The 25,920-nt window shown below is 39.0% G+C and overlaps 1 protein-coding gene across 1 annotated transcript in view; it reads right to left on the bottom strand.

Moving 5' to 3' along the window:
* The window catches only part of TFEC (transcription factor EC), a 77,600-nt gene extending 62,620 nt beyond the window's left edge, over window positions 1-14,980 (bottom strand). Inside the window, exon 1 of the mRNA XM_075274277.1 lies at window positions 14,811-14,980. Within this exon, the coding sequence (XP_075130378.1) occupies window positions 14,811-14,837 (27 nt within the window). The 5' untranslated portion in view covers window positions 14,838-14,980. The remainder of the gene's footprint in view (window positions 1-14,810) is intronic.
* Between the last annotated feature and the right edge of the window lie 10,940 nt (window positions 14,981-25,920).

Here is a 25,920-nt window from a genome sequence, read left to right as displayed (position 1 = left end):
AAAAGGAGAATGCATTCCCCCCCTGACAGTACTTGTCCATAGACTAGTACTGAGGGGGCATTCCTCACCACTCAGTTTCATCACTGGATAGTAAGGAACGCCCCCTCACAGTATTGTATACACTCAGTACTGTCAGAAGGGACATTCCCAGTTAGACTGCCAGGAATGCTCTTCTGACAGTGAAGAGCTGTTGTTAACGGCACCAATAGCTCTTCACCCGGGGCACATAATGGGAAAGCGTGTGTGTGTGATAGTGTGTTAAATTCAGCACGCTGTCAGCTTTCTAGCGGTATATAAAACCGCATGTGCCCAAGGACATGAAAGTTCTTCTTCAAAAATATTTTTAACATAAAACTTGACTAAAAAAATATTTCATTTTCTGGCAGCACATTGCCTTTAAATTTATTTTGTTTTATAAAGTGTCTTTGATTTCTGCAGAAATTACCAAATTTAATGTAATAGCTGCTTCTACTGGCAGGAAATTTTGAACTTCAAAGCTTTGGAACATGTTGTTCTCTTGACTTATTCTGTAACAAGCACAAAATTTGGTAAGTGATGAGTGATTTGTTAAAAGAATTTTTCAGCCCCTAATCCACTTCAGCAGATTCCGGCACCTGAAAAACCCCACAGATCACATACTCAGGGTCAGTTCACACAGGGTTTTTTGTTCCGATCCAAAATACGGTAGCTGCGACTGGATGTCGGTGCAGTGCACCGGCATCCAGTCGCACACTCCGCTCTGAATTAGGCCTAAATGAATGGGCCTAGTTGGGAAGGAGTGTCTTTAGGTGGATATCACGAGCCGAATCTGCCTGAAAGAATGAGCATCTCACTTCTTTTTCCAGGAGCCGGAACAAATGGCTCCCAGAAAAAAGAACTGACCGTCTGCCATTGATTTCAATGGGAGCCATCTTTTTGGTCAAAATTTTGAGGCAGATACGGCCTCAAAATCTTGACCAAAAAACACTAGTGAACTTACCCTCATGGTCTATCCTATAGACAGCTCATCACTATGCAATATACATTACTGGGCCAGCAAACCCCTTTAATAAAATTAAATGATTCCACAGGTGAAAACTTGCAGTACTAATAAAAAGAGAATGGGACAGTGGTGTAATGGTTTTTGCCAAAATCTGCACTGCAAAAACCATTGAAATAGTAGTTGAGGTCAAGCAACAACCTTAAGGGGCATTTTTTTAAGCAGCCCTACCTATTGTTTTTAATGATTTTATTTCACAATCCTTGCTCCTGTCCAGTACAGCCTCCACTTCTTCCTCCAAAGGGTCCTGCAGCATTCTTCAGTGCACCCTTGAGGCAGGACAGACACGAAAGCGAGTGAGGATCAGTGAGTAAAATTAAACAGAGAGCAGCCAAACTTGTGGGGCAATAGCCAAGGTGATTCAAAACCATAATATTCACCTCTCACCGCAGTAAAGGGGGCATTATAATGTGTGTGGAGCAAAAAAAAAACATTCTTTGATCTGTAAAAAAAAAAAAAAAGGGGAATGGTCTACAATTTTAATTAGGGAATATCCCATCACTGAACCAAAGAAGGCAGATTGGGTATTTTTTTAGGTTGGGTGTGCCTTTCTATAGGTCACCTCAGGTAGCAGAGAGGCTAGGTTCACTCCTGGTTGAGGAAGATGCTTGAATTTTATGAATTGTTGACATATACATTATTGATGAACTTATTATTTTCTTGTGAAAAGGATGGCAAGAAAAGCATTCCTTCTAACTGATTTCTGTTTCTTTACATTGTTGACTGCATGTTTTAATAATGTATAAACTATATTCTACCGGTTGTTACAACTAAAGTAACAGCTTAGTAATACTTAGCCAGACATGTCCTGCAGCCTGGTCCATCAGATTGCCCCCTGCTGTACTGCTACGCATGTTGCCACAGCTGTCTAGTGCCTACAACAACTGTCACCACTCAGCCAAACATGTCCTGCACCTTGGTTCATCATATTATGCCCTGCCACACATATTGCCACAGCTAACACCACTGCCACCATTGCATTAGACATGTTCTGCAGCCTGATCCATCATATTATACCCTGCAGCACTGGCACACATGTTACTACAGCTACTACTACTGCCACCACTCATCCAGACATGTCCTGAGTAGAGATGAGCGAATAGTATTTGATCGAATAGCAGTATTCGATCAAATAGTAAAATAGTAGTATTCGATTGAATACCTCCCTTTGCATAGTTATTGGTGTTCACGGTCGAATACCACGCAGTAACTATTCGATTCCCCTCCCGCCTTCCCTGGCGCTTGTTTTTTACGACAATAACCTATGCAGGGGAGGTATTCGATCGAATATACTCGCTTTTCTCTAGTCCTGAGGCCTGGTCCATCAGATGATGCTCTGCTGTACTGGCACACATGTTGCCACAGCTGCCACCACTGCTACCACCTAGCCAGACATGTCCTGCGTAGTTCACTATCACTGATACTCATCTTTGCTGACCTCACCAAGATCCCACTGCAGCTCGTCTGCCCGTCTGCCGTCACAGGCCACAGTGGACACAGGCCAAATCACAAGCCTCATGTGTACCAACATAACAATTGTATTTTTTGTGTCATGATACAACTTCTACCATGCAATTCCCACTTGGCTTTAGTTTCCAACAAAGGGTTTTGTCTCAGCAAACACCTAGAAAGTAATTTCTGCACAATGTCTGGCACAATGTTTTATTGGAAAGGTTTATTCAGCAAAATAATGAAATATATCTCTTTACATTTGTACATTTTACATTGCTTGATAGTTCTCTGGTTAAATATATATTTAAGCCATGTTGCTTCATTGTGCTATTATACAAACATTTAAGTCAAATGAAAGAACAGCTTGCTGGGTTTAAACCATTTGCTTTTGCAAGTCGAAATAATTCAATTTAAAAGCTAACAGCATGCGAGCAATTAGTACTGCCTTTTAGTCATTATTTAATAAGTCATAATTGCAAATTTAAATTCATTTTCAAAAAATTGAAAAAGCATAACTATGCTATACTTCTACTTCATAGAAAAGATGGGCTAATCATTATACTGCATCTTCAAAGTGGCCGACAAAAGACATTTCAGTAGGCACCAAATCCTGCAGACTAAATAGCCTACAGATATGTAATTAAAGCTGAAACAGAGTCTACAGTTACTATGAATTAAAAAGGGTCAGCTGTGACGTCTCATAAGAGATGGCTTAAGCCAGAATTGTTCAAGAAGGTCAAATTGTTTTTTCATCATTTTTTTGAAGTTGTTTTTAAACACAGTTTGATACTGGAAAACGATTATACCATTGAAGTTAAAGGATGCAGAAAAAGCTCTTGGGTCAATTAAAGTAGCATGCCTGCCATCAATATGTACATTGTGGTGAACCGAGAAGAAAGAATTCTCAAAAACAACACATTCAAGGGGTTATTCAAGTTAATGGGAGACTCTGTACAACAATGTCATTGAGACTATTAAACTTTATTCAGTGACTCCACATGGGTTATGTTGTACTTACAGGTGTTAAAATATAACTGGCATGAGTCATGTTGTTGAAGTATTCAATTGTCAGATTTGCTACCAGACCTAGACAAATGGCCATGTGTTATGTTTTAGACAAAAGGTTTTTATATTTGGTTTGTATATAATAATAAACATATTTACAAAGAAAGTCCCAATGTTTTCAACTAACAAGTCATTCATTATCTATATTGGCTGCAAATTGTCTACTATCATGAATCCATCTGTAGGTAGATAGTTCTCATCTATACAGCTCATATAACAAAATAACTTTTTAAGGCACCAAATAAAAATTGAGGTTAAGGCTCCACGTTGCAGAAAGGCAATTTTTTTGTTGCAGATTTTGCTGCAGTTTTTTTGAGCCAATGTAAGGTGTGGATTTAGCAGAAGATAGACGTGTAAGAGCTTACTATATATTTTCCATTCCTTTTGTAGCCATTCTTAGCTTTGCCTAAAAAAAAAAAGCTGCATTTCTACCAGGACGCCACGGGACATAAATGCTGTGATTTACCCGCGGCGGAAACACCGTGGGAAAAATCATGGTGCTTTACAGTCAGGGCAAGGTGGATGGGATTCTAGCGAGTCCCGTGCCCACTTTATGGTACAAACCGCAGTGCATACATGCCACAATTTCCAGAACCAGAGAAATTTTGGAAATCGCAGCATGTCGGTGGCTCCCCCATAGGTATAATTGAAACAGGAAGTCTGCAGTAGAAACCTCTGTAAACTTTCTGTCTAAAGCTTTGCGGAAAGAACTGTGATATGTTGACACCACGGTTTTTCCCGCAGTGCTTTTTTCAAGCTTTTTATATTGATGAACTGCTTTCAGTTCTATTCTCCATGTAAATCCAACACCAGTAATAGGTGTGAACAGCTGATGGGTGTTAGACCCCACCATTCTGATATTGATGACCTATCCTATGAGAAGGGGCTAAGAACACCGCTGTCTAAAAGGCTAAATCAAAAACCACTAAGTTCTTGAGATTTCAGTTGTAAGTTAAGCATGTGTTACATTAGCTATGAATAATGTGCTTATTGGTAAATAGTTTCTCAGGATATAAATATCTATCAATTAATTACCATTATCTATTCATTAATTTTGGAGACTGACTGCTTTCTCCTCCATTCTCAGTGTAACAGCTTCTAAGAACAGCTAAGCGATGAGGGTGCTGGGTGTCAGACCCCCACACATCTGATATTAGTGATTATCTTGTGATTAGATTACAAGTCGTACTTTTAAAATGTATGATATAGCGAAAGAATTTTATATTCCAACATTTTTTTTTTACAAATATACCTTTTGTAAATGCATCCTGAAAGTTTCTCGGGCTTTTCTGCAGATCATGAAATAACATTGTCTAAAGGCACAAAACAATCCTACTTTTATAAATGTGAAAGTTTGGACGTTTGTGTGTTTGTTATTCAATCACGCAAAAATGGCTGAACAGATTTGAATGAAATTTGGCACACAGATAGATTGTAACCTTGATTAAAACATAGGCTACTTTTTATCCTAGTAAATGACATGAATTCATGACTGTTATGAATTTATGTTCACATACTATATTACACTGCTCCTGCAGCAGCTTATCTCAGGTCCCAGGGCTGTTATCTCTCTGTGTAATCACATGCTAACCCTTTGTGGATTGTGTACACACATTTGCATATTTTCTGATCTGCTCCAGGCAGTGCTGACAAGCTGGATGAGCAAACACCTTTAATCCAAATTGGCAGTTTGATACTTTTAAACATGGCGGGATAAAGAAAATCTAATTTGTTGCAAAATTCTAAAACAACAAGAGCTATGAAGGAAGCCAGAAGTCACAGAGCTCTCCTCAAGCGGAGAAGAACAAGCAACATACAAAATACACGAGTGCAAAACTGAGCAATTCTTATAGGGCCACTACACAAACAAAAAATGAAATATACCCGTGCGTAGCAGGGTCCTCCTGCTAGTCCACAATAAACCTATAATTCATGAAAAAAGGTTGTGCATATCAAAAAGTCATTGTTCTTGTTAGCAGTATCTATAGATGTAAATGTTAGACCGGCCATATAGTTTAGAATTCAGACGGCTGTATTGATTGTTTTTATAAATGATCAGACCATCAATATTAACAACTAAAGTGCCAGGACAGTTTATTTGTTTAAAAATAGTGCAATGAGATTGTACAAGTTGATAATCAGCCAAAAGTAGTCAATCAAAGAAAGCCCTGGTATTTTCAGCTAAGAGTCTGTGGATCAATCTGTTTTTGAATACTCATCTACATGCATGCCATCCATTCACTGACCAAAATGGCTGAAATCTGACATTTTAGCCAACAAAAATTTAATGCGTATGGCCAGCTTTATCCACTAATATTTATACTTATAGTATACATATAAATCTGCTATGACATTAAAACTATAACAAAGGACAAGAAAAATGTTAACAGACAATGGTTAGTAGACCCAATGTGCCCCCTAACAGATTTGACTTTAAGCTACTCCTGAGGGTGTTTAATGGTTTTCACACATTCATTCCTGTACTGGGATCTGGCCTTCGGTACAGGGGATCACCAAGTTGCTACCTCTAGCTGATTCAAAGGGATTTCCAGGGATTCCACATGGGAAAGCCAAGGATTATTTCCATCGAATGATACTGGATCCAATACTCATGATCTCTTACTACATTTCAATCTGCACATCCTCAACTGAGATTATAGTGTCCCTCTCATATTTTTATATACATGCAGATTATATCTCAAACTTGTGAACAAACCCTATGGATACGATAATATTGCCACATCAATATCAGCACAAACTGGTGAGTGGCAATGTTGGTTTCACCAGGAAGTAGCACCAGATAGACAACTGTTAAAGATACTACTTGTACATTATTATGTAATGTCTGGCAAATAGCACACATGCCAAATCAAAATATATTCAGTAAATCTGCAGAGTCCCCTATTTATTGGAATAATTGCATAATAATTATTATAATACATTTGTACAAAGGAAATACATAATATGTGATCGTAAAATATATAACTTCCTTAAACCATTTCATTCCTATATGCTAAATAAGTTGCATTTCAATGCAATATAAAGTCCTGCAGTGCAATTATTCTATTGTACTTTGTATCTACCCACATATACAAAAAACACATTGATGAACAAAATGTTACTCCAGTATTTCACAATCCTATAAAGAAACTATTTTCACACTTCAATTCAATTACCATGGTTATAAAAAGTAAAGACATAAAATAAGATGTGTTAGCCAAAGAAAGAAAAAAGACATCTTTGGATGTATTGTGAATCAATCTTAAGATTGGGTTGTAAAAAGTCAAAAGTTCCTGGTAGCCTTTTTCTGACTGGACTGTGAATAGAGCTTATTGTAATAGTTATGTAATCTCTGGTACATGAAAGTTTATCTTGAGAATTATTAATGATTCTATTTCAGCCACTCCTTAAATAGTAAGTGCAGGACTATAAATAGGACACTGAGTGTCTATATTTATTAATCTGAATGGGAACTTCTACACATCTCTTTGATAGAAATCGAATTATAGGAAAAGAAAGTCACTAATACCAATAAAAACTAAATATTTTATTACATATTGATATTTGGTTGTGTTATAGGTTGTCACTGTACTGCAGTGCCCTCATAGTATTAATAAATACTATATATATATATATATATATATATATATATATATATATATATATTATTATTATTATTATTATTATTATTATTATTATTATTATGCAAATCAGATTTAGGCCAGGGCCCCATGTGGTGTAAATGCCGCGATTTGCACATGGCAGGAAACCTCTGCAAACTTTCTGTCTAAAGTGCTGCGGGAAGAATGCATTGCCACTGCGGTTTTTCCTGCAACACTTTTTGCTGCAAGAAACTACGTGGGGCTTTAGGTTTAAGTGTCACAAATTAAATTTTTTTGATTTTCAATTAAACACATGGCTGATATAGTGTCTCACGGCTTTTTGGATCACTAAACTCAGTCTCAAACACCTATGATAATTAATTTGGCATGTGAGCCTAATTCAGGAAACCTACTTAAGGATAAGGTTCCACGCAGACTTTTTCCACAGCGTTATTCACTGAAAATCTGCAGAGTTTTCCTCTGCGGAATTTTTGTCTCTATTATACCTATATGGAAAATGTCAGTGTTTCATCAGGTATTAGTGACATGCTGCAATTTACAAAATGGCAACGGTTTTTGAAATCTCAGCATTTCCACTGCAGATTTTTTTTCTGCAATGTGTGACTAGGATTAGCCAGAATCCCATCCACTTTGTAGGTAATGTAAAATGAAAGTGTGTTTTGTTGCTTTTTTTTAACCAAAGCCAAAAATGGCTACAAAAGTCATGTGAAATATATAGGAAGTACTTTTACTTCTACCGTTTGCTCATACCAGTCCTGGCATTGGCTCAAAAAAAGTAACAAAATCTGCAACAAAAAAGCTGCATTTCTGCAACATGATTCCTTAATTTAAGTCTAAAGCCTCATGTTGCGGAAACACAGCTTTTTTTGCTGCAGATTTTGCTTTTTTTTTTTTTTTTTTTTGAGCCAAAGGTGTGGATTTAACAAAAATTAAAACATCTAAGAACTTCCTTTTACATTCTCCATCCTTTTGTTGCCGCTCCTGACTCCACTCCCAGCTCAAAAAGACACAGCAAAATCTGCAACAAAAAATGCTGTGTTTCTGCAAAGTAAGGCCTTAGCCTAAGAAGGACATTCCACATTATTAAGCAAACAACAGGTTTCAATCAATACAAGCCACACTGTAACTTACATACTCCAAGATGCCGCCCCTTAATACATGTCACCAGAATTCAGAACACCATACTACAACATTTTCTGGCTGGTACAACCCCTCCCAACATATCAAAGCACACTGTTTACTATGAAAAAAATTGATGTGGTCTATACATGGGGATTGTGATGCAGAGAAACAGTAGGTATTGACAAATAAGGCCCCTAATGCTCAAGAGTGACAGCATCACTTGACAGACAATTGATATAAGAGCAGGATTAGTATTGATCATATTAAAAACATTGCATTCATCAATATGGTATCACAGGACCAGACCCAAATGAATCTGATCATCCACAAAAATATAGTACCACTAAGTGGGAGTAAAATGTCATAAACGGTACCATCAGTATAGATCCACACGCAGAGTAAGATGATACGGAAGTATAATGTCACATCACCCTATGTTATAATATAGATGGAAGTATGGGAGTATAATGTAACCCACAACCTGTACTTCAATACAGATAGATGGTGAGTATATGGGAGTATAATATCACATCAACCCACACTTCCAGACTTACACCCATGATTCAAAATAAAAGCATCAATAACCAAATTATCAGATCCTATACTGCCTCAATGTATTTCTAATGTAAAATGCTCAATTGTAAAATGTAATTCAAATTGGTTGGCCAGTGTAAAAATCATTGTTGTAATTTACATTAGGTGTACATAATTCGTTAAAGGAATTTTACAGAACAATATGTAAATCTGATAAATATTTTTGTAAATATAAACAATTAAAAGTTTTGCAGAGTTTTAACCCCTTCCCGACATGCGCCGTAATAGTACGGCGCGTGTCGGGTCTGTAACTATGGCGACCGCCCGGGAGCCAGGCGGCCGTCATAGCCGCCGGGTGTCTACTGCTTCAAGCAGTAGACAACTGGCTCTAATGCCTCCGATTGGTCCCCGGACCGATCGGAGGCATTAACCCCTCCGGCGCTGCTGTCAAAGGCGCCGGTGGCGCCATTTTCCCGGCGGCGCATGGGCGCCGCCATTTTGGCAGGGATCGCCGGCTCCTGGAGCATGCTCCAGGGCCGACCCCCCGTTGCCATGACAGCCGGGAGCCTTGTTAAAGGCTCCCAGCCGGTCTGCAAATTCTCTCTTTTGCAGGCTGGTCTATGCAGCCTGCAAAAGAGATGATGCTTTTTTGCAATGCATTGCAATGCATTAGCATTGTAATGCATTGCATTAGTGATCAGACCCCCTGGGGTTCAACACCCCTAGGGGGTCTAATAAATGCAAAAAAATAAATAAAAAAAAAAAGTAAAAAAAATATAAAAAAATATAAAAAGTATTAAAAGTTCAAATCACCCCCCTTTCCCTAGAACAGATATAAAAGTAGTTAAAAACTGTGAAACATATACATGTTAGGTATCCCCGCGTCCGAAATCGCCTGCTCTACAAATGTATACAAATATTTTTCCTGTTCGGTACACGCCGTAGCAGGAAAAATAGTCAAAAGTGCCAAACCACCGTTTTTTCACTGTTTTAATTCTGATAAAAATTTGAACAAAAAGTGATCAAAGCAATAACATTTCCCGAAAATGGTAGAACTAAAAAGTACACCCGGCCCCGCAAAAAAAGACGCCCTATGCATCCCCGTACACCTATGTATAAAAAAATTACGGCCGTCAGAATATGGCGACTTTTAGAAAAAAAAATTTTTAACACAGTTTTGGAATTTTTTTTAGGGGTCAAAATGTAAATAAAACCATATAAATTTGGTATCCCTGGAACCGTACCGAAACACAGAATATAGGGGAAATGTCATTTTGGCTGCACAGTGAACGCCGTAAAACCATAGCCCGTAAGAAAGTCGCAGAAATGCATTTTTTCTTCAAATCCACCCCATTCTGAATTTTTTTCCTGCTTCCCAGTACATTATATAGAATAATTAATGGTGGCATCATGAAGAAAAAATTGTCCCGCAAAAATTAAGACCTCATATGACTCTGGGAGCGGAGAAATAAAAAAGTTATGGGGTTTAGAAGGAGGGGAGTCAAAAACGAAAAACGAAAATCAAAAAATGCCATCGGCGGGAAGGGGTTAAAGCTTTCCTCTAACCCTTTTTGTGCTTATTGGTTGCCAATTGACTATGCATGCAGAGACTTTCTATGGTCTGGGACTTGTCAGAAACCCATCCATGATTTCCTTATCTTCTCATGCATGTTCTGGGCCTGAGTGTTTTCTGTGTTTTTACACAAGAAGATCACACGACCACTAAAAAAGAAATGATTGCTGGGTTTCTACCAAGTTTTCATATGATACCCTGTAAGAGTTTACTTGTTCTGTGTACAGTGGATAAACTTCACAGAAGTTTTATGTATAAATCTGAGTAACTCCATATTATTCTCTGGATCAAACACTAGCTGAACATGGCCAGATTATAGGTCAGCTTTACTCATATTTGCATGCATGGTAAAAATCTGAGCAGTAGTGACTTTTGTATAATACATTTATTTTTTAGTAGGATGCTAACAATTCTGCAATATGATTTCAAAGGTCACATCACTTTTATTATATTGGATTGAAGTGGAGCCTCTAAAATGTAGCCTGTCATACAAACAAACCTGTCATACGTACAATCCATTATTACAATGGATCATACATTGCAGTGCTAGAAGTAACTTATCACCGTGGGGACATTTTTATATACTTAAACGGGTTTTATTAAGGATTTTTCAAAGAGAATAATACATTACAAGTAAAAAGAAGACAAGCAGAGCATCAATGATAAAACATACAAATCAGTAGGCTGGGAGGCCAAAAAAAAAAAAAAAAGGACCCCCCCCCGCACATAAACGCCAAAAATAAAATATCTCAACAGGGAAAGGAGAAGGGAACAAAGAAAGGACAAGAAACAAACAAACAAACACAAGACGAGAACGGAGAGACCACAAACAGGACCAGAACGGTAGGCGGAGGAAAGGAAAAGCCAGAGAGAAAAGGGAAAAGAAAACAGGCGGCCACGTTACACTCAAGCAAAGGCAGTAGAAAAAGCAGAAGATTCCCGAAACATAATCCACGGACGCCAGCTAAGCTCAAACTTGGAATAAGCGGGAGAGTCTTCCGCTACCAAGGTCTCCATCCTATGTATAAGGAGGAGCTCCTGGAGGAACTCAAGCAGGGAGGGTGGAGTGGAGCTGCGCCAGTGCCTTGGAATAACGGTCCTGGCGGCCGTAAGAAAATGTCACAGGAGGTCCTCCTTAACAGCCGACAGTTTGCCAGGGATGACTGACAAAAGAGCCAGCTGAGGAGAAACAGTCACAGAACGCCCACTGACCGTAGAATACAATGAAAACACCGCGTCCCAGAAAGGTCGCAGAACATCACAGTCCCACCAAATATGTAGCATAGTACCCCTAGCGGAACCACAGTGCCAACATAAGTCCGAAACTGCAGGGAAAATCCTATGAAGAAGCACTGGACACCTATACCACCGGGACAGAATCTTGAAATTCCTCTCCTGAGCACTACATGGTAGGGCCATCTTATGAGAAAGCAGGAAGGATCTGTCCCAATCCGCAGAAGACAGACCTACAGGAAGGTCAGAATTCCAAGCAGCAACATAGGAGGGGAGTCCGGCCGTGGCATCCGAAAGGAGAGTGTCATACAGCAGCGAAAGAACGCGAGGGGGGGAGGTCCGTCGCCCAGCAAGGGATTCTAAAGCTAAGGCCGGAGGAGAGAGGTGAGAAGGGAGAGAGAACCGCGTCAAGAAGGATTGGAGTTGGGCATATTCCAACCACGAGAGGCGTAGGTCAGGGTGAGAGCTACACAACTGGGCAAAAGGAAGGAGCGGAGAATCACCCGCCACCTCCTGAAGACGAGTACGATTCTCTCTCTCCCAGCAGAGGAACCGATCCACTGAGCACCCAGGGGGGAACATAGGATTCTCGAAGAGGGGAGTCATAGGGCCCGGAACACGGGCCAAGCGACCAAAAGAGCAGACCAGATCCCACACCCTCAGGAAGTGCGAAGGGAAAACATAGAGGCCAGGAGGTTTGGGGCGAAAGTGCGGTGGAATCCATGGCCAAGAGGAAAGCGAAGACGATATCAGGTCAAATTCGATGGACACCCACTGCTTATCTTGGCGACGGAATTGCCAGTCAAACAGACGAAGCAAAACCGAGGCGCGATAATAAAGGCGCACATCCGGGAGGCCAACACCCCCCCTGGACTTACGCCTGACAAGAGTACTAAACCCAAGTCTGCTCCGAGAGGAGCCCCATACAAACCTCCCAAACAAGGATTGTACCCTAGCCAAAAAAGTGCGTGGGAGAGGGATGGGAAGGGCCTGAAACAAATACAAAAACCGGGGGAGGACATCCATTTTAAGGGCATGGATTCGGCTGAACCAAGAAGGAAGACGAGCACCATAAGAGCGTAGGTCCGAAGCAATGGCATCCAAAAGTGGGAGGTAATTAAGGTGGAACAGGGAAGCAGGATCAGGGGAGATATGGATCCCCAAGTATTTGAAGGAGGAAGGTTGCCGTGGGGACATTTTTGTATACTTAGGAAACATAATCAGTCTTTATAAATATGGTACATGTTCAAAAACCTATATATCCAGATGTAGTCATTTTTTTCTATTACTGACTGATTTATATGTTTTTCTCTATCCAAAGAAAGAACCAAGGAGTCTCATGTAATTTGGTGTTAGTACTTGTACGTAGAGGATACCAGGAACAGGTAAATATAAACCATAGGTTTCAACGCATTTCATAGTTACATTTTATTTCAATAATGTAATAATCTTATTTTCATTTTATTGTATTTGTGTTTAGAACATTTTAGTATCACACATTGTATAATGTTTTACTATTCAATGGTTCCTGAAGGTATTCATTTCCTATTGTGCTTACCACAACATAAATATTGTAACATATTGTAAGGAGCTGAAACAATATCCAGTTATGTAGCCATTTTATAGGACAACTTTTCAATTTTAACCATGGAGTGACCACAGCAGTCTGCATGAATGTACTTTATTGTACTCAAATCAAAATTTCCTCTAGAGTGTGGTGTTGTAGGTAGTTAGTTCAAATCGCAATGTCACATTACACAAGTCTGGGGAGGTAAAAATGATTTCTAATTGTATCAACTCACACTGATGACATTTAAAGTACATAATACATAATTATTGTTTTTGTATATTATCCATTCAACAAAATTAGAGTGGAGGGCTATAAGCACATTTATTATGTAAAACGTAAAAAAACTGAAACATTCTGTAAGACATATCGTCTTTATTTCTATGTTATACCTTCGCCATGTAAGATATGAGCAAGAATAAGAAGTCGTTGATCCCTATCGGATCATGTTCCCATCTAGCCTTCACGTGCATGACTAACCAGATTTGTCTGTATGACATTCCAGCACAATGCATCTTCAGTATTCTAAAATAGACATCCAGTGTATATTCACTTAACTAATTATACACACGGAATAAGGAAATTAGTTTGAGCAGAAGTTCTGGTTTATAAGGAAATGTTCCTGCACGCTTTATTTTCTGTTAATCTAATCTAACGATTAGTCTATTGAACTGTAGAAGAATGCTACAACCGGACTATAGCCAAGGTGTTAATGATTCTGAAATACATTAAAAGTAAGGATATACATATATATATATATATATATATATATATATATATACCAAAAAAAAAATCTGCTGCACATTAAATTATTTATATTATTTTGGTTGCTTTTAAGGGGGTTTTGCAACACATTGGCTTTAGATTTACAAGTTTTTTGGACTTTATACTTGAGTTTAATACACATTTCAATCTTAATATTAGAAGTTACATATTAGTAAAATTCTATAAATCAAACTGATTCTTTTCATTGAAAATACATCACTTTGTACATCTCTACATAGATACTGCCTGCTTATATCTATTTTATGTTTATATCACACACTAAATATTGAAATGAAACATTTTATATTCCGATACAAAAATAAATGACTAAATAAATGGACACATAGTATGTATGTTATATAGTTATATGTATGTATGCATGTATGCATATGTATTACTTTTTATTATATTTTCAATATTACCACCTATAATTTCACCTTCCGTATTTCATGTATAGTATGCTACACACATTTGTAACAATTTCTGGCATAACATACACATAATATAGAAATTTTTGGATTAAACAGAGTCCAGAGTTCTTAAATTCTATTGAGTCTGTAAGAATTAGATAGTCAAAGGAAGCAGAAGTTGGGGGTGGGCCTGGAAATCCACACCCCACACTCTATTTCAAATACCAGTCAATGGGTTAACAAATGACCAACATCCAAATCATCATCCAAAGTGTATAATAGAATGTCGCAACTTACAGACCTATTGATTGTCTCATCTATACTGCTTACAGAATATACCTAGCCCAATATACCCTAGGCTGGTAAATCACAGCAAACCAGATCATTCATTACAAGGTATAACAGGAAGCAAAACGCTTAGACGTACCTGACCATACCAGCTGTATTCCAACATTGTAATCGTGGGCTCCTTTGAAAAGCTAAAGTTTTACAGGTACGTTGTGCTGATGTACAGTATGTCTTACACTTTACTTATTACCTTCCCTTTTAAGGGAATATGAAATGGTTTCAAACTCTTTCCCTTAGCCACCAGTCCAGTTACAATCATAGCTTTGTTGAAGTGTTGTGCTCTTACAGCTTAAACCTGTTGATAATGAACCTGAACCTATTATTTTGAGTCAATGAATTGAAAGAAATAGGGCAAAGAATGAAAGCCACAGGGCCAATTACCAACATTCTTTGATGTATTACTTGCTAGCACCCACCAAATCACTTTGTGTCTTTGTCTTGATCCCCTCTGTTATTCATTAATTATTCGAGAAGGGTTAGAGTTCAGATAGCTAATTGCACTGACCGTCTTACTTGGTGGGGATTCTCCCTACACTGACACTTTCCCCAACTGTGCCCAGCCACCTTGCATTAGACCAATTAATACAATTCTTGGCATATTTGTACAGTATCCAAAACTCATTTACAACCTTGTCTGTAATGTTTCCACAAGGACGTCCACAGAAGAGAGGCAGATCACAGACTAGTTAGGGAAATATTTTATGTTCATGATATTCATTTACATACATGCCCCATGACTTTACCCTTTGTCACTCACTCAGAGTTATCATTACCAATTATACATAAATGAACATCAGCTCTATTGTAGACTGCAGGGATCATTTAAGAAAAAAAATAAAACATTTCATAGTACTTAACCCATTCCTATACAGATCATTCACATTCCAGTTGACATTTTAGCTTTATCATCAGTTCCATTATCGACATTTGCTATCTTTTGTCTTTCCTAAATATAAAAGATTTGTTCTTGTATTTGACTTTCTCTGACGTGGGCAAAGAAAACATTATTCATACAATGATATGGCAGATTTTTTTAACATTTTTTAATACTTAGGACAACTATATGCATGAAATATGCATGAGAAAGGGAAGGATTGGGGATTTGGGTTCCAATAGCCTGGTCCTTTTGCTCCTGAGGAGATGAGCAGCTGCCTGAGCTGGATTTTCCCTTCTCTTCATTAAGGGTAAATTCAGATGCAAGGCGAAATGGCCTGAAGAATGAGCATGTCGCTTCTTTTTCTGGGAGCCAGAACAAGCCGGCTCAGGGAAAAATCTCCTGAGTGGCTCCCATTGATTTCAATGGGAGCTGTCTTTTTGGTCAGGATTGTGAGGCAGATACGGCCTCAAAATCCTAACCAAAAATCTCTGTGTGAACTTACCCTTAAGGGCTCATGGATGTTTGGCTGAGCTAAGTGTGCATGTGTATGGGAAGGAACAGGTAAGATAACTGCGGGCCAAATCAGTGTTCAGCCAACAGCTGTCTTATGTCTAAGGAAATACCAAATTTATCACAGTGGCTCAAAACAAATAATACATTTGGTGCCTCTTTAGATACCTTTGTCAAAATTTACATCACCTATTGGCTTACACTGTACCAAATTGACTCACCCTGTACCGTGACATAACAGTCTCCATAGTGGAAGTCTATATCCAGCACAATAGCAAGAGAAGCACCTATAAAAATGTCTACAAGGAGTTGGTGAAGATGCAGTTTGTCACTGGATGTTTGATTGATTGTTCCCTCTTACTCTGCCCTCCATACTAATCCTGAAACAATATGCAACTGGGCCAGTATCGGAAAACTCATACCCTGTGTTTCCAGCAAGCAACAATATAGTAAATAAAGAAAACGTGCCCACACTAAAGTGAGAATATCTCATATTCCTCAGGGGTTGTTGACCAGGTGGGTCACTCTAGGGCAGGGGTCAGCAACCGTCGGCTCTCCAGCTGCTGTAAAACTACAACTCCCAACATGCTCCACTTACTTCCATGGGAGTTCCAAGACCAGCAGAGCAAGTTTGCACGCTGGGACTTGTAGTTTTACAACATCTGGTGTGCCGAAGGTTGTCTACCCTTGCTCTATGGACTATTTTTCTATTTTATGCATGGTGGTTACTTCCATATTTATACATTTATAGTACCTGTGGCACATTATATAAGTTTATTGCTTCTTTTTACAAGAATTTCATTTGCTTGTTTGCACAGATATTTATATCTATGATGGCTGCTATTAATGGGTTCTATATTTATTGCCTATATATCTTTTACTAACCATAAATGTTAATTGTTGCTTGTTACCTGGTGGCTAATATTCTTTGGTATTCCCTTTACTTATCCCCCATGTGTATACATATCTATGTTTTTATGCATTATTTGTAATTAATAAATATAAGATATTTTTACTTTAGTGTCGGCACATTTGTTTATTTTCTTCATAATAATCCTGGACACAATTACATGAGAATGGTAGATCACACAAAAAGTGAAATGATAAAAGCGGTGTAGATTTTTGTACTCAGATTTGCTCACTGTCCTCCATACAGTATAATAAACATGAGTCACTGTGTAACTCTTATAACAGAAGTCACTGCTGCATGATCCATTATAACAGGTAGAGCACGGACCATGTTGTTTAATTCCACATGTCCATGGCATCTGACTTTATGCCTAACAAGTTTCCTTCATTAGGACTTTCTTACCAGGAACATACGAAGGACATCATATCTGGTGTTATATAGGAAGGTGGAATTTTAAGGGGGTCTTGGCATGCTTCTTTGAATTAGACTTCATGCCTAATAGGTATCAACCAGTTCAAAGTATTTTCCAGTTACATAAATGGCACATCCTTGTCCCTTCAAATGAGGATAAATCAAAAAACATTTATACATATATAACAAACAATGCAGTAGATTGTGCAAATTAACAGAGTACTGAATATACTGTATATGCATTGCATTTAGATAACATCCAACAAAAAGACACAGAAGTGATGTATAATATAGCTATATCAGAGATCAGCCCTCTCCAATGACCTTGTAAACTTAGGCCAGACAGTATAAAAATGTGCAAATTTATTACAGTGGATGATACATTTGGTGCATGTTTAGAGACTTTTGTATGACTGTATACCACCAGTTGGGTGCCTTACTCTGTGCTATAATTATGTGCACACTGGTTATTTTAAAGCCATGCTCCTTTCCCTAGGAAAGGCCTTTTCCCGCTAAGACATACAATGTTATCAAGTGAGATACAGAAATGTCTAAAAGGCATAATAATAACTCCATTACAAGATAGTGATATTTAGACCCAAGCTAGCTGCATTGAAATACATCGAGGAGATATCAGCCCCAGCTTTTGACACAATGGCAGACACACGAGTGGATTCACAGGATAGATATAAACATTTCCCATATTAGTTGGCACTCATACTTACTGTCAGACCAATTACTAGTATTGGGTGATTTACTTCTTTACTACTATTGGGTGATTTTTACATAATGTGGTGCATTGTGTCTTTAACATTACCCAATACAATCTTGTGTGAACATAAGGGAGCAGCCACAACTTATTACCATGATTACCATCCCAGATTCTCTATGGTGACACAGGGAGTCTGTTCCTAGGAACCCTTGTACAAACATATGGTGCCTCCTTGAGGCATTGTATTCTCTTCTAAATATCCCAGTAATAAGGTATGTGGATTTGCATCTACATTTTTTTGCACAACAGATATCAGATGCCTGTACAGCTACTCAGGTGCCTGCAATTAATTTTCATTAGGTTTGTAATTTCAAAAGTTTCCTCTTATTCCATTGATTCCCTGGTTACCGATTTTGGCTTGTTCACCAGGTTATCCTTTCTATTACTGATTTCGCTTTATCTGTGACAAGTAATATTGTGGAGAAAATGGAATTATATTACTCTTTGTATTTTGGCTGCTTATTTGTGAGCAAATCTCACAGACCAAGATTTTTCTAGAGTAACTAATGCCTTTCTACTTTTTAAAGAACTCAACCGGATGGTGTAGGGCTTATAGGCGAAGCATGCAGAATTCCCATATGCTTATTACTAAGGTGACAACAACATAGTACAAATGGGAACTAGGAAAAAACCTCAAAGACAACTGTCATCCCACAAGGGTAAAAGCTATATTATCAAGCCATGCTTCAAAAACCAAAATAGGACAAAAACAGACAAAAAAATGGGGAGAAGCACTCAAAATAAATAAATAAGGTATAAAAAGTAACAAAATGTATTAGTAATACAAAAAGGGACACATACAAGATAAATAAAACGTCAAGGACAAAGACATGGACAAAATACAAATATGCTCTCCATGTATGAGTCAATCTATATATGAACATACAGTCCTATGAAAAAGTTTGGGCACCCCTATTAATCTTAATCATTTTTAGTTCTAAATATTTTGGTATTTGCAACAGCCATTTCAGTTTGATATATCTAATAACTGATGGACACAGTAATATTTCAGGATTGAAATGAGGTTTATTGTACTAACAGAAAATGCGCAATATGCATTAAACCAAAATTTGACCGGTGCAAAAGTATGGGCACCTCAACAGAAAAGTGACATTAATATTTAGTAGATCCTCCTTTTGCAAAGATAACAGCCTCTAGTCGCTTCCTGTAGCTTTTAATCAGTTCCTGGATCCTGGATAAAGGTATTTTGGACAAACAATTCAAGTTCAGTTAAGTTAGATGGTCGCCGAGCATGGACAGCCCGCTTCAAATCATCCCACAGATGTTCAATGATATTCAGGTCTGGGGACTGGGATGGCCATTCCAGAACATTGTACTTGTTACTCTGCATGAATGCCTGAGGATTTGGAGCGGTGTTTTGGATCATTGTCTTGCTGAAATATCCATCCCCGGTGTAACTTCAACTTCGTCACTGATTCTTGAACATTATTCTCAAGAATCTGCTGATACTGAGTGGAATCCATGCGACCCTCAACTTTAACAAGATTCCCGATGCCGGCATTGGCCACACAGCCCCAAAGCATGATGGAACCTCCACCAAATTTTACAGTGGGTAGCATGTGTTTTTCTTGGAATGCTGTTTCTTTTTGGACGCCATGCATAACGCCTTTTTTTATAACCAAACAACTCAATTTTTGTTTCCAAAATGAAGCTGCCTTGTCCAAATGTGCTTTTTCATACCTCAGGCAACTCTATTTGTGGCGTACGTGCAGAAACGGCTTCTTTCTCATCACTCTCCCATACAGCTTCTATTTGTGCAAAGTGCACTGTATAGTTGACCGATGCACAGTGACACCATCTGCAGCAAGATGATGCTGCAGCTCTTTGGAGGTGGTCTGTGGGTTGTCCTTGACTGTTCTCACCATTCTTCTTCTCTGCCTTTCTGATATTTTTCTTGGCCTGCCACTTCTGGGCTTAACAAGAACTGTCCCTGTGGTCTTCCATTTCCTTACTATGTTCCTCACAGTGGAAACTGACAGGTTAAATCTCTGAGACAACGTTTTGTATCCTTCCCCTGAACAACTATGTTGAACAATCTTTGTTTTCAGATCATTTGAGAGCGGGCTGTCCATGTTCGGCGACCATCAAACTTAACTGAACTTGAATTGTTTGTAGAAAGAAATGGTCCAAAATACCTTCATCCAGGATCCAGGAACTGATTAAAAGCTACAGGAAGCGACTAGAGGCTGTTATCTTTGCAAAAGGAGGATGTACTAAATATTAATGTCACTTTTCTGTTGAGGTGCCCATATTTTTGCACCGGTCAAATTTTGGTTTAATGCATATTGCGCATTTTCTGTTAGTACAATAAACCTCATTTCAATCCTGAAATATTACTGTGTCCATCAGTTATTAGATATATCAAACTGAAATGGCTATTGCAAACACCAAAATATTTAGAACTAAAAATGATTAAGATTAATAGGGGTGCCCAAACTTTTTCATAGGACTGTATATAAACATACAAAATACAGTGGATCAGATGCCCGTTAGTATGCAGATGGCAAGATGTATGCAAAAGCAAATCTTATATAGGGAGGAAGTACAAGACTCCTAAAGTAGTAATATACCCCATTGTGTTCAATAACAAACGTGAAAGACATTGCCATCAAGCAGAGCATCAACCATAAAAGCCACCAAGGACTTCTAACATAAGATGTAGTAGCACAACAGATAACTCACATAGTATACCACAAGAGAAACATGTAGGTAAGAGAAGGGAACTTACCCATCTATGCTCATAAAAGAGTCCATGGCTCTGTCCCCTGGCGCTCCCCAATGCATGTTGCGGTGTGTGCCTTCTTCCGGGGTGCATCCACCCCACTCATGGATTGTAGGTGTGAGAGTGGATGTTGCATTAGAATGTTGCATCTTTATTTTTTCTACCATATTTTCTATTGGGGCCTGCTAGCACCATGTATTATTTGGTTATGACTAAGTGTGGCTTCCTTTTGTGATCTATTCAAAATATTGAGTAATGCCCCTTGGCTATGTAATCTTTTTAGCAGGATGTGGCCAGGTCCTTTGTTTTTGCAGGTTGCTACTACTGTTGGGATATACATATTAAAGTGCAGGCAGCCCGCCTGATCTAATAGAGAGGGGCCTGACCAATAGGCTGTTCTTTGGCGCTGTGCACCTCACATTATCATTTTTAAATTAATAATATCCCTGTGTATCCCCTTTATCCCCTGTATCTCATGTATAAGTTTTATTTGTGGACATTGGAAGTGCAGTGTGTGAGTTAATGCTCTATTAGCATTTGTCCCTTGTGCTTTTTCTATCACATCTTGCAATGAGGGCCTACTTGCATTCTGCATAGCCATGTATCATCTGGTATTGGGTAAGTGTGGCCTTTTTCTGTGATATTTTTAGTAAATTATGTTCTTTTTAAAGGGATCCTATCTTTAAAAAAAAAAAAAATTCTGCCTACCACGTCAGAATAGCCTTAAGAAAGGCTATTCGTCTCCTACTTTTAGATGTCTTCTCTGCGCCGCCGTTCAGTATATAATCCATTTTTTGTCGGTATGCAAATGATTTCTCTCACAGCACTGGGAGTGGGCCCCAACACTCAAACAGCACTAGGGGTGTCCCCAATGCTGTGAGAGCACTCTCTAGTGCCACCTCCATCTTCTTCAGGAACAGGTCTTCTTCACGTCTTCTTCCGGGGGTTGGCCTCAAACTTCTAGGCCTCAGGGAGCCGACTGCACATGCCTGCCAGCCACAAGAAAATGGCCGCTTACAATACTGTGTAAGTGGTCATTTTCTTGTGGCCGGCGGGCATGCGCAGTTGGCTTTGCCCTAGGCCCAAGGCCTAGAAGTTTGAAGCCAAAGTTTGAAGACGCGAAGACCCGTTCCTGAAGAAGATGGAGGCGGCACTGGAGAGTTCTCTCGCAGCATTGGGGACGCCTCCAGTATTGTTTGAGCGCATGGCCTGCCCCCATTGCTGCGAGAGAACTCATTTACATACCGACGAAAACCGGATCATATACCGAACGGCAGCCCGGAGAAGACATCTAAAGGTAGGAGAAGAATAGCCTTTCTTAAGGCTATTCCTACGTGTTAGGCAGAAAAAAATTAGTTTTAATGATAGGATGATAGGCCTTTAATAATATGCTTTTTTAAAAAAAAATTAAGAAACGTATGAGGCATTCTTCTTTTTATTATCATCATCATCATCATCATTATTATTGTTATTATTATTATTATTAAAGTAACTATTTAAAGGGGATACACAGGGATATTATTAATTTAAAAATGGAGAATTAAGAGGCGTATTATCATTATGGGGGATTATATCATATGTTTTATAATTGAGGTTAGCAGCAGGATGGAGACTTTCTGAAGATGAGGACAACGTGGGTCAAGGGTCTAGAAAAATGAAGAACCAAAGATGTCTCTACTGCAAACTTTACAGAGACAGGTCACAGCTGGAAGAAGTGGTCATGGCAGTCCAGATGAAAAATGTCTGACTAATAATTTACATCACCTGTAAGTAACTAAATGTTAATGAACTTTATCTAAATGGTCTTCAGAGCCCTTTGTAGAGCTGGTTTCTACCACTTTGTGCAGCATCCCAGACTGCTACTGCTTTAAGTGTATGTCTATTCTGCCTCTGGGTTATCTTGGTATGTCCCATGCTTTATGTTATATGTATAATTTTTTGTAGCTTTTCCCTTGTCATCCCCCCCCCCCCCCCCCACTGTTCAAACCAGTGACTTGGTTCAGTCCTGGCCAATCACAGGCCACTGGGTGGAGTTGTAGGAGACTTTAGTCTCCACGGTGATAGTTGGTTTTCAGCCATGTGCCAGTTCCAGTTTAGCGCAGTACAGTGTGCAGAACATCCCTGCACCCGCTTCTGGACTGAGGCCCAATGGTTAGCCACACAGCCTCAAGGAGGATTATATTTTGCCCCAAGCTCAACTAGAAAGCCCTGAGAAGGGAGTTGCTGCTGTCTGGAGTATTGGACTTTATCTGTGCTGTGCCAGGAGGAACAGGAGAGGACCCTGAGAGGAGGAACCCGTTCAGGACTAGTCTACAGGAACTGGACCCTTGTCAGGTCTCCCTGCACTACTATCCCCAGCATCCTCATCTGGGAGAGACACAAGAGGAGGAGTAGTGGAGAAATATACCATAGAGACGGTAACATCCCTGGGCACCATCCTATAACCAAGGCTGGGAATTGGACAGTGTTGTACTACTACCCCTATTTGGAAGCTTCCATTTACTTCTGTCTCAGTTGCTGAATAAACTGTTACCTGGTTCAATTGCATCTCTGGCCTCCAGAGTCGTGCCTGCATAAGCATCAGGAGTCTTACAACCAACATCACACCGGCTCAGAGAGGACAGGTCCCCTCTCCAACTTGAATGTGCCCCGGGGGAAACTATTACCAACACCATCTGGTAGAGTTGCAGGACCTCCCTCTAGAGTCCAGGAATGGGTCTAGAGTGTTAGGTGGAGTGTACTCAGTCTAGCAGGTGGAATTTCATCCACCACTACAACTCCCAATCTTTAGTGTTCTTCATCTGGGATGTGGTATGTGAAGTAAGGTACCATTCCCATGGAGTAACGCGCCACGCATTCAGACACGTATACACGTGTCAGAGTGTGAGCGCTCAAAGCAGATCCCATTCACTTCAATGTTTGCCAGCTTACGGGCTCTACACATTGAAATCAATGGGATGCTTTTTAACCCACTGATTTCAATGTGTAGCGCGCATTAGTCGCCACACATTGAAGTGAATGGGATCTGTTTTGAGCGCTCACACTCTGACACGTGTATACATGTCTGTATGCGTGGCATGTTACTCCGTGTGAACGGAGCCTTACTGTAAAGTGATAACATCAGTATACCTGAGTTGGCCGCCCACTTGAACGTGGTTGCATCCCCCTGTGTTGAACCCCTAGCTTCTGGTGGTAAGCATATCTCAATAAAATTCAGTGATACTGTATACTGTATACATATGATATGGACCCCAACAGGCTCATGTGCCCAAGTCATAATGAACATTTATTCAAAAGATTTAAAAAAATGTTATTACATAGCTTATATTACTCAGAGATGGAGTTTCACTTTAAACAATCCAAATATAAAATCCAATGCAAGTAACACTAAAGTACTTATTGTGAAATGACACTGCTGTTGCCGGTGATATTAGAGTAAAAACATGAAAATTATATTTGGTGTATAAAGAGTTAATCAAACACTGATATTTGGATCATTCCTTTTATTTATCTATTACATAGAAAATGCCTCGGACTCCCGGCACGTCTGAAATGAAACAACAGATTGTTATAAACTGCTTTCTATACAGCCGCCCTTGTTTGAACTTGCATCAAAGCTCTGTAGATGTTACTGGGCTTGAAACATTTTAATAGGACACAGTATGTATGACATTGTTGCCTATTTCAGCACAACACTTCAAGGTCGATTCTCATCAAACCCCAAACAAAAACTAAATGATCTATTATCAGCTGACAGGGCACAAAGGAAAAATGTTAAGACCTTTTGATGCTGCTGATTATCTGGGGTGTTTTGTAAATTTTGGGGTGAATGTCAGTCTTTGTAAAGCTTAAACATGTTTAGCTCACAGAAAAATGCATTCCTGCATTAATCCATGGCCTCGCCATTATAGTACCAAGAAATCCAGACACTGGCTCACTTATGACCTGAACTTTCACCTCCAGGACCAACTTCTTTATGGAAGCCAGTTAAATCTCCACCGTGAGTAAATAGTTGCCATTTCTTGTGGATACCGTTTTTTTTAAGGTACCAGACAGGCCATGACCCAGACTCGCAGCCACAGACCTTTGAGAGTGTGTGTACCATTTTTGACTTTTGATCAGAATGTTTTATTCAAAGTGTGCTTATGTTACACCTTCTCAACAATTAAAGATTTGTATTATTTAAATGGGGGGGGGAATCACATATATTAAAGGAATTTTCAGGATTTTTTTTTTTCTTACCAATAGTACCCAGATACCATGTTACACTACTTTCTAATATAACCCCATTTACAATATTGAATGGTACTGGCAATCTCAATATAGGCAAAGTGACCCTGTCTCTGCATCTGTTAATAAATATTATGTCATACATCTGATACTTGATTTATATGTCCTGTGTGAACCCCCATTGTATGTGTCATCACTAAAGACATCACTTGTAGTACCTGACAAGGCTTAGTTCTAAGTCTTTACAGCACCAACATATTAAACATCGACAAATCATTTGTAGGACCGGGCACATGACGAATGTTGTAATGTACAGCCAGAGATAACAGGTACAAAGCATTGTTGGAATTGTAGTACACATATGTGACTCACCTATGTGGAATACAAATACAGTGCTTCAATGTTGCTAGTAATCCATGTATAGTTATCCAACCAGCAAGACAAGAACGTGTTTGCTATCCTGGGGGACGATATACTGTATGAGGGAGGAGATAGACAGACAGACAGACAGACAGACAGACAGACAGACAGACAGACAGACAGACAGATAGATAGATAGATAGATAGATAGATAGATAGATAGACAGATAGATAGGAGATAGATAGATAGGAGATGATAGATAGATAGATAGATAGATAGATAGATAGATAATAGATAGATGATAGATAGATAGATAGATAGATAGATAGATAGATAGATAGATAGATAGATTTATACAGTCCTATGAAAAAGTTT

The sequence above is a fragment of the Leptodactylus fuscus genome, chromosome 5, assembly GCF_031893055.1.
Source record: "Leptodactylus fuscus isolate aLepFus1 chromosome 5, aLepFus1.hap2, whole genome shotgun sequence".
In the NCBI taxonomy this organism is placed as follows: Eukaryota; Metazoa; Chordata; class Amphibia; order Anura; family Leptodactylidae; genus Leptodactylus; species Leptodactylus fuscus.
The sequence above is the reverse complement of the archived record's forward strand: the minus strand, read 5'-3'. Positions and strand labels throughout refer to the sequence as shown.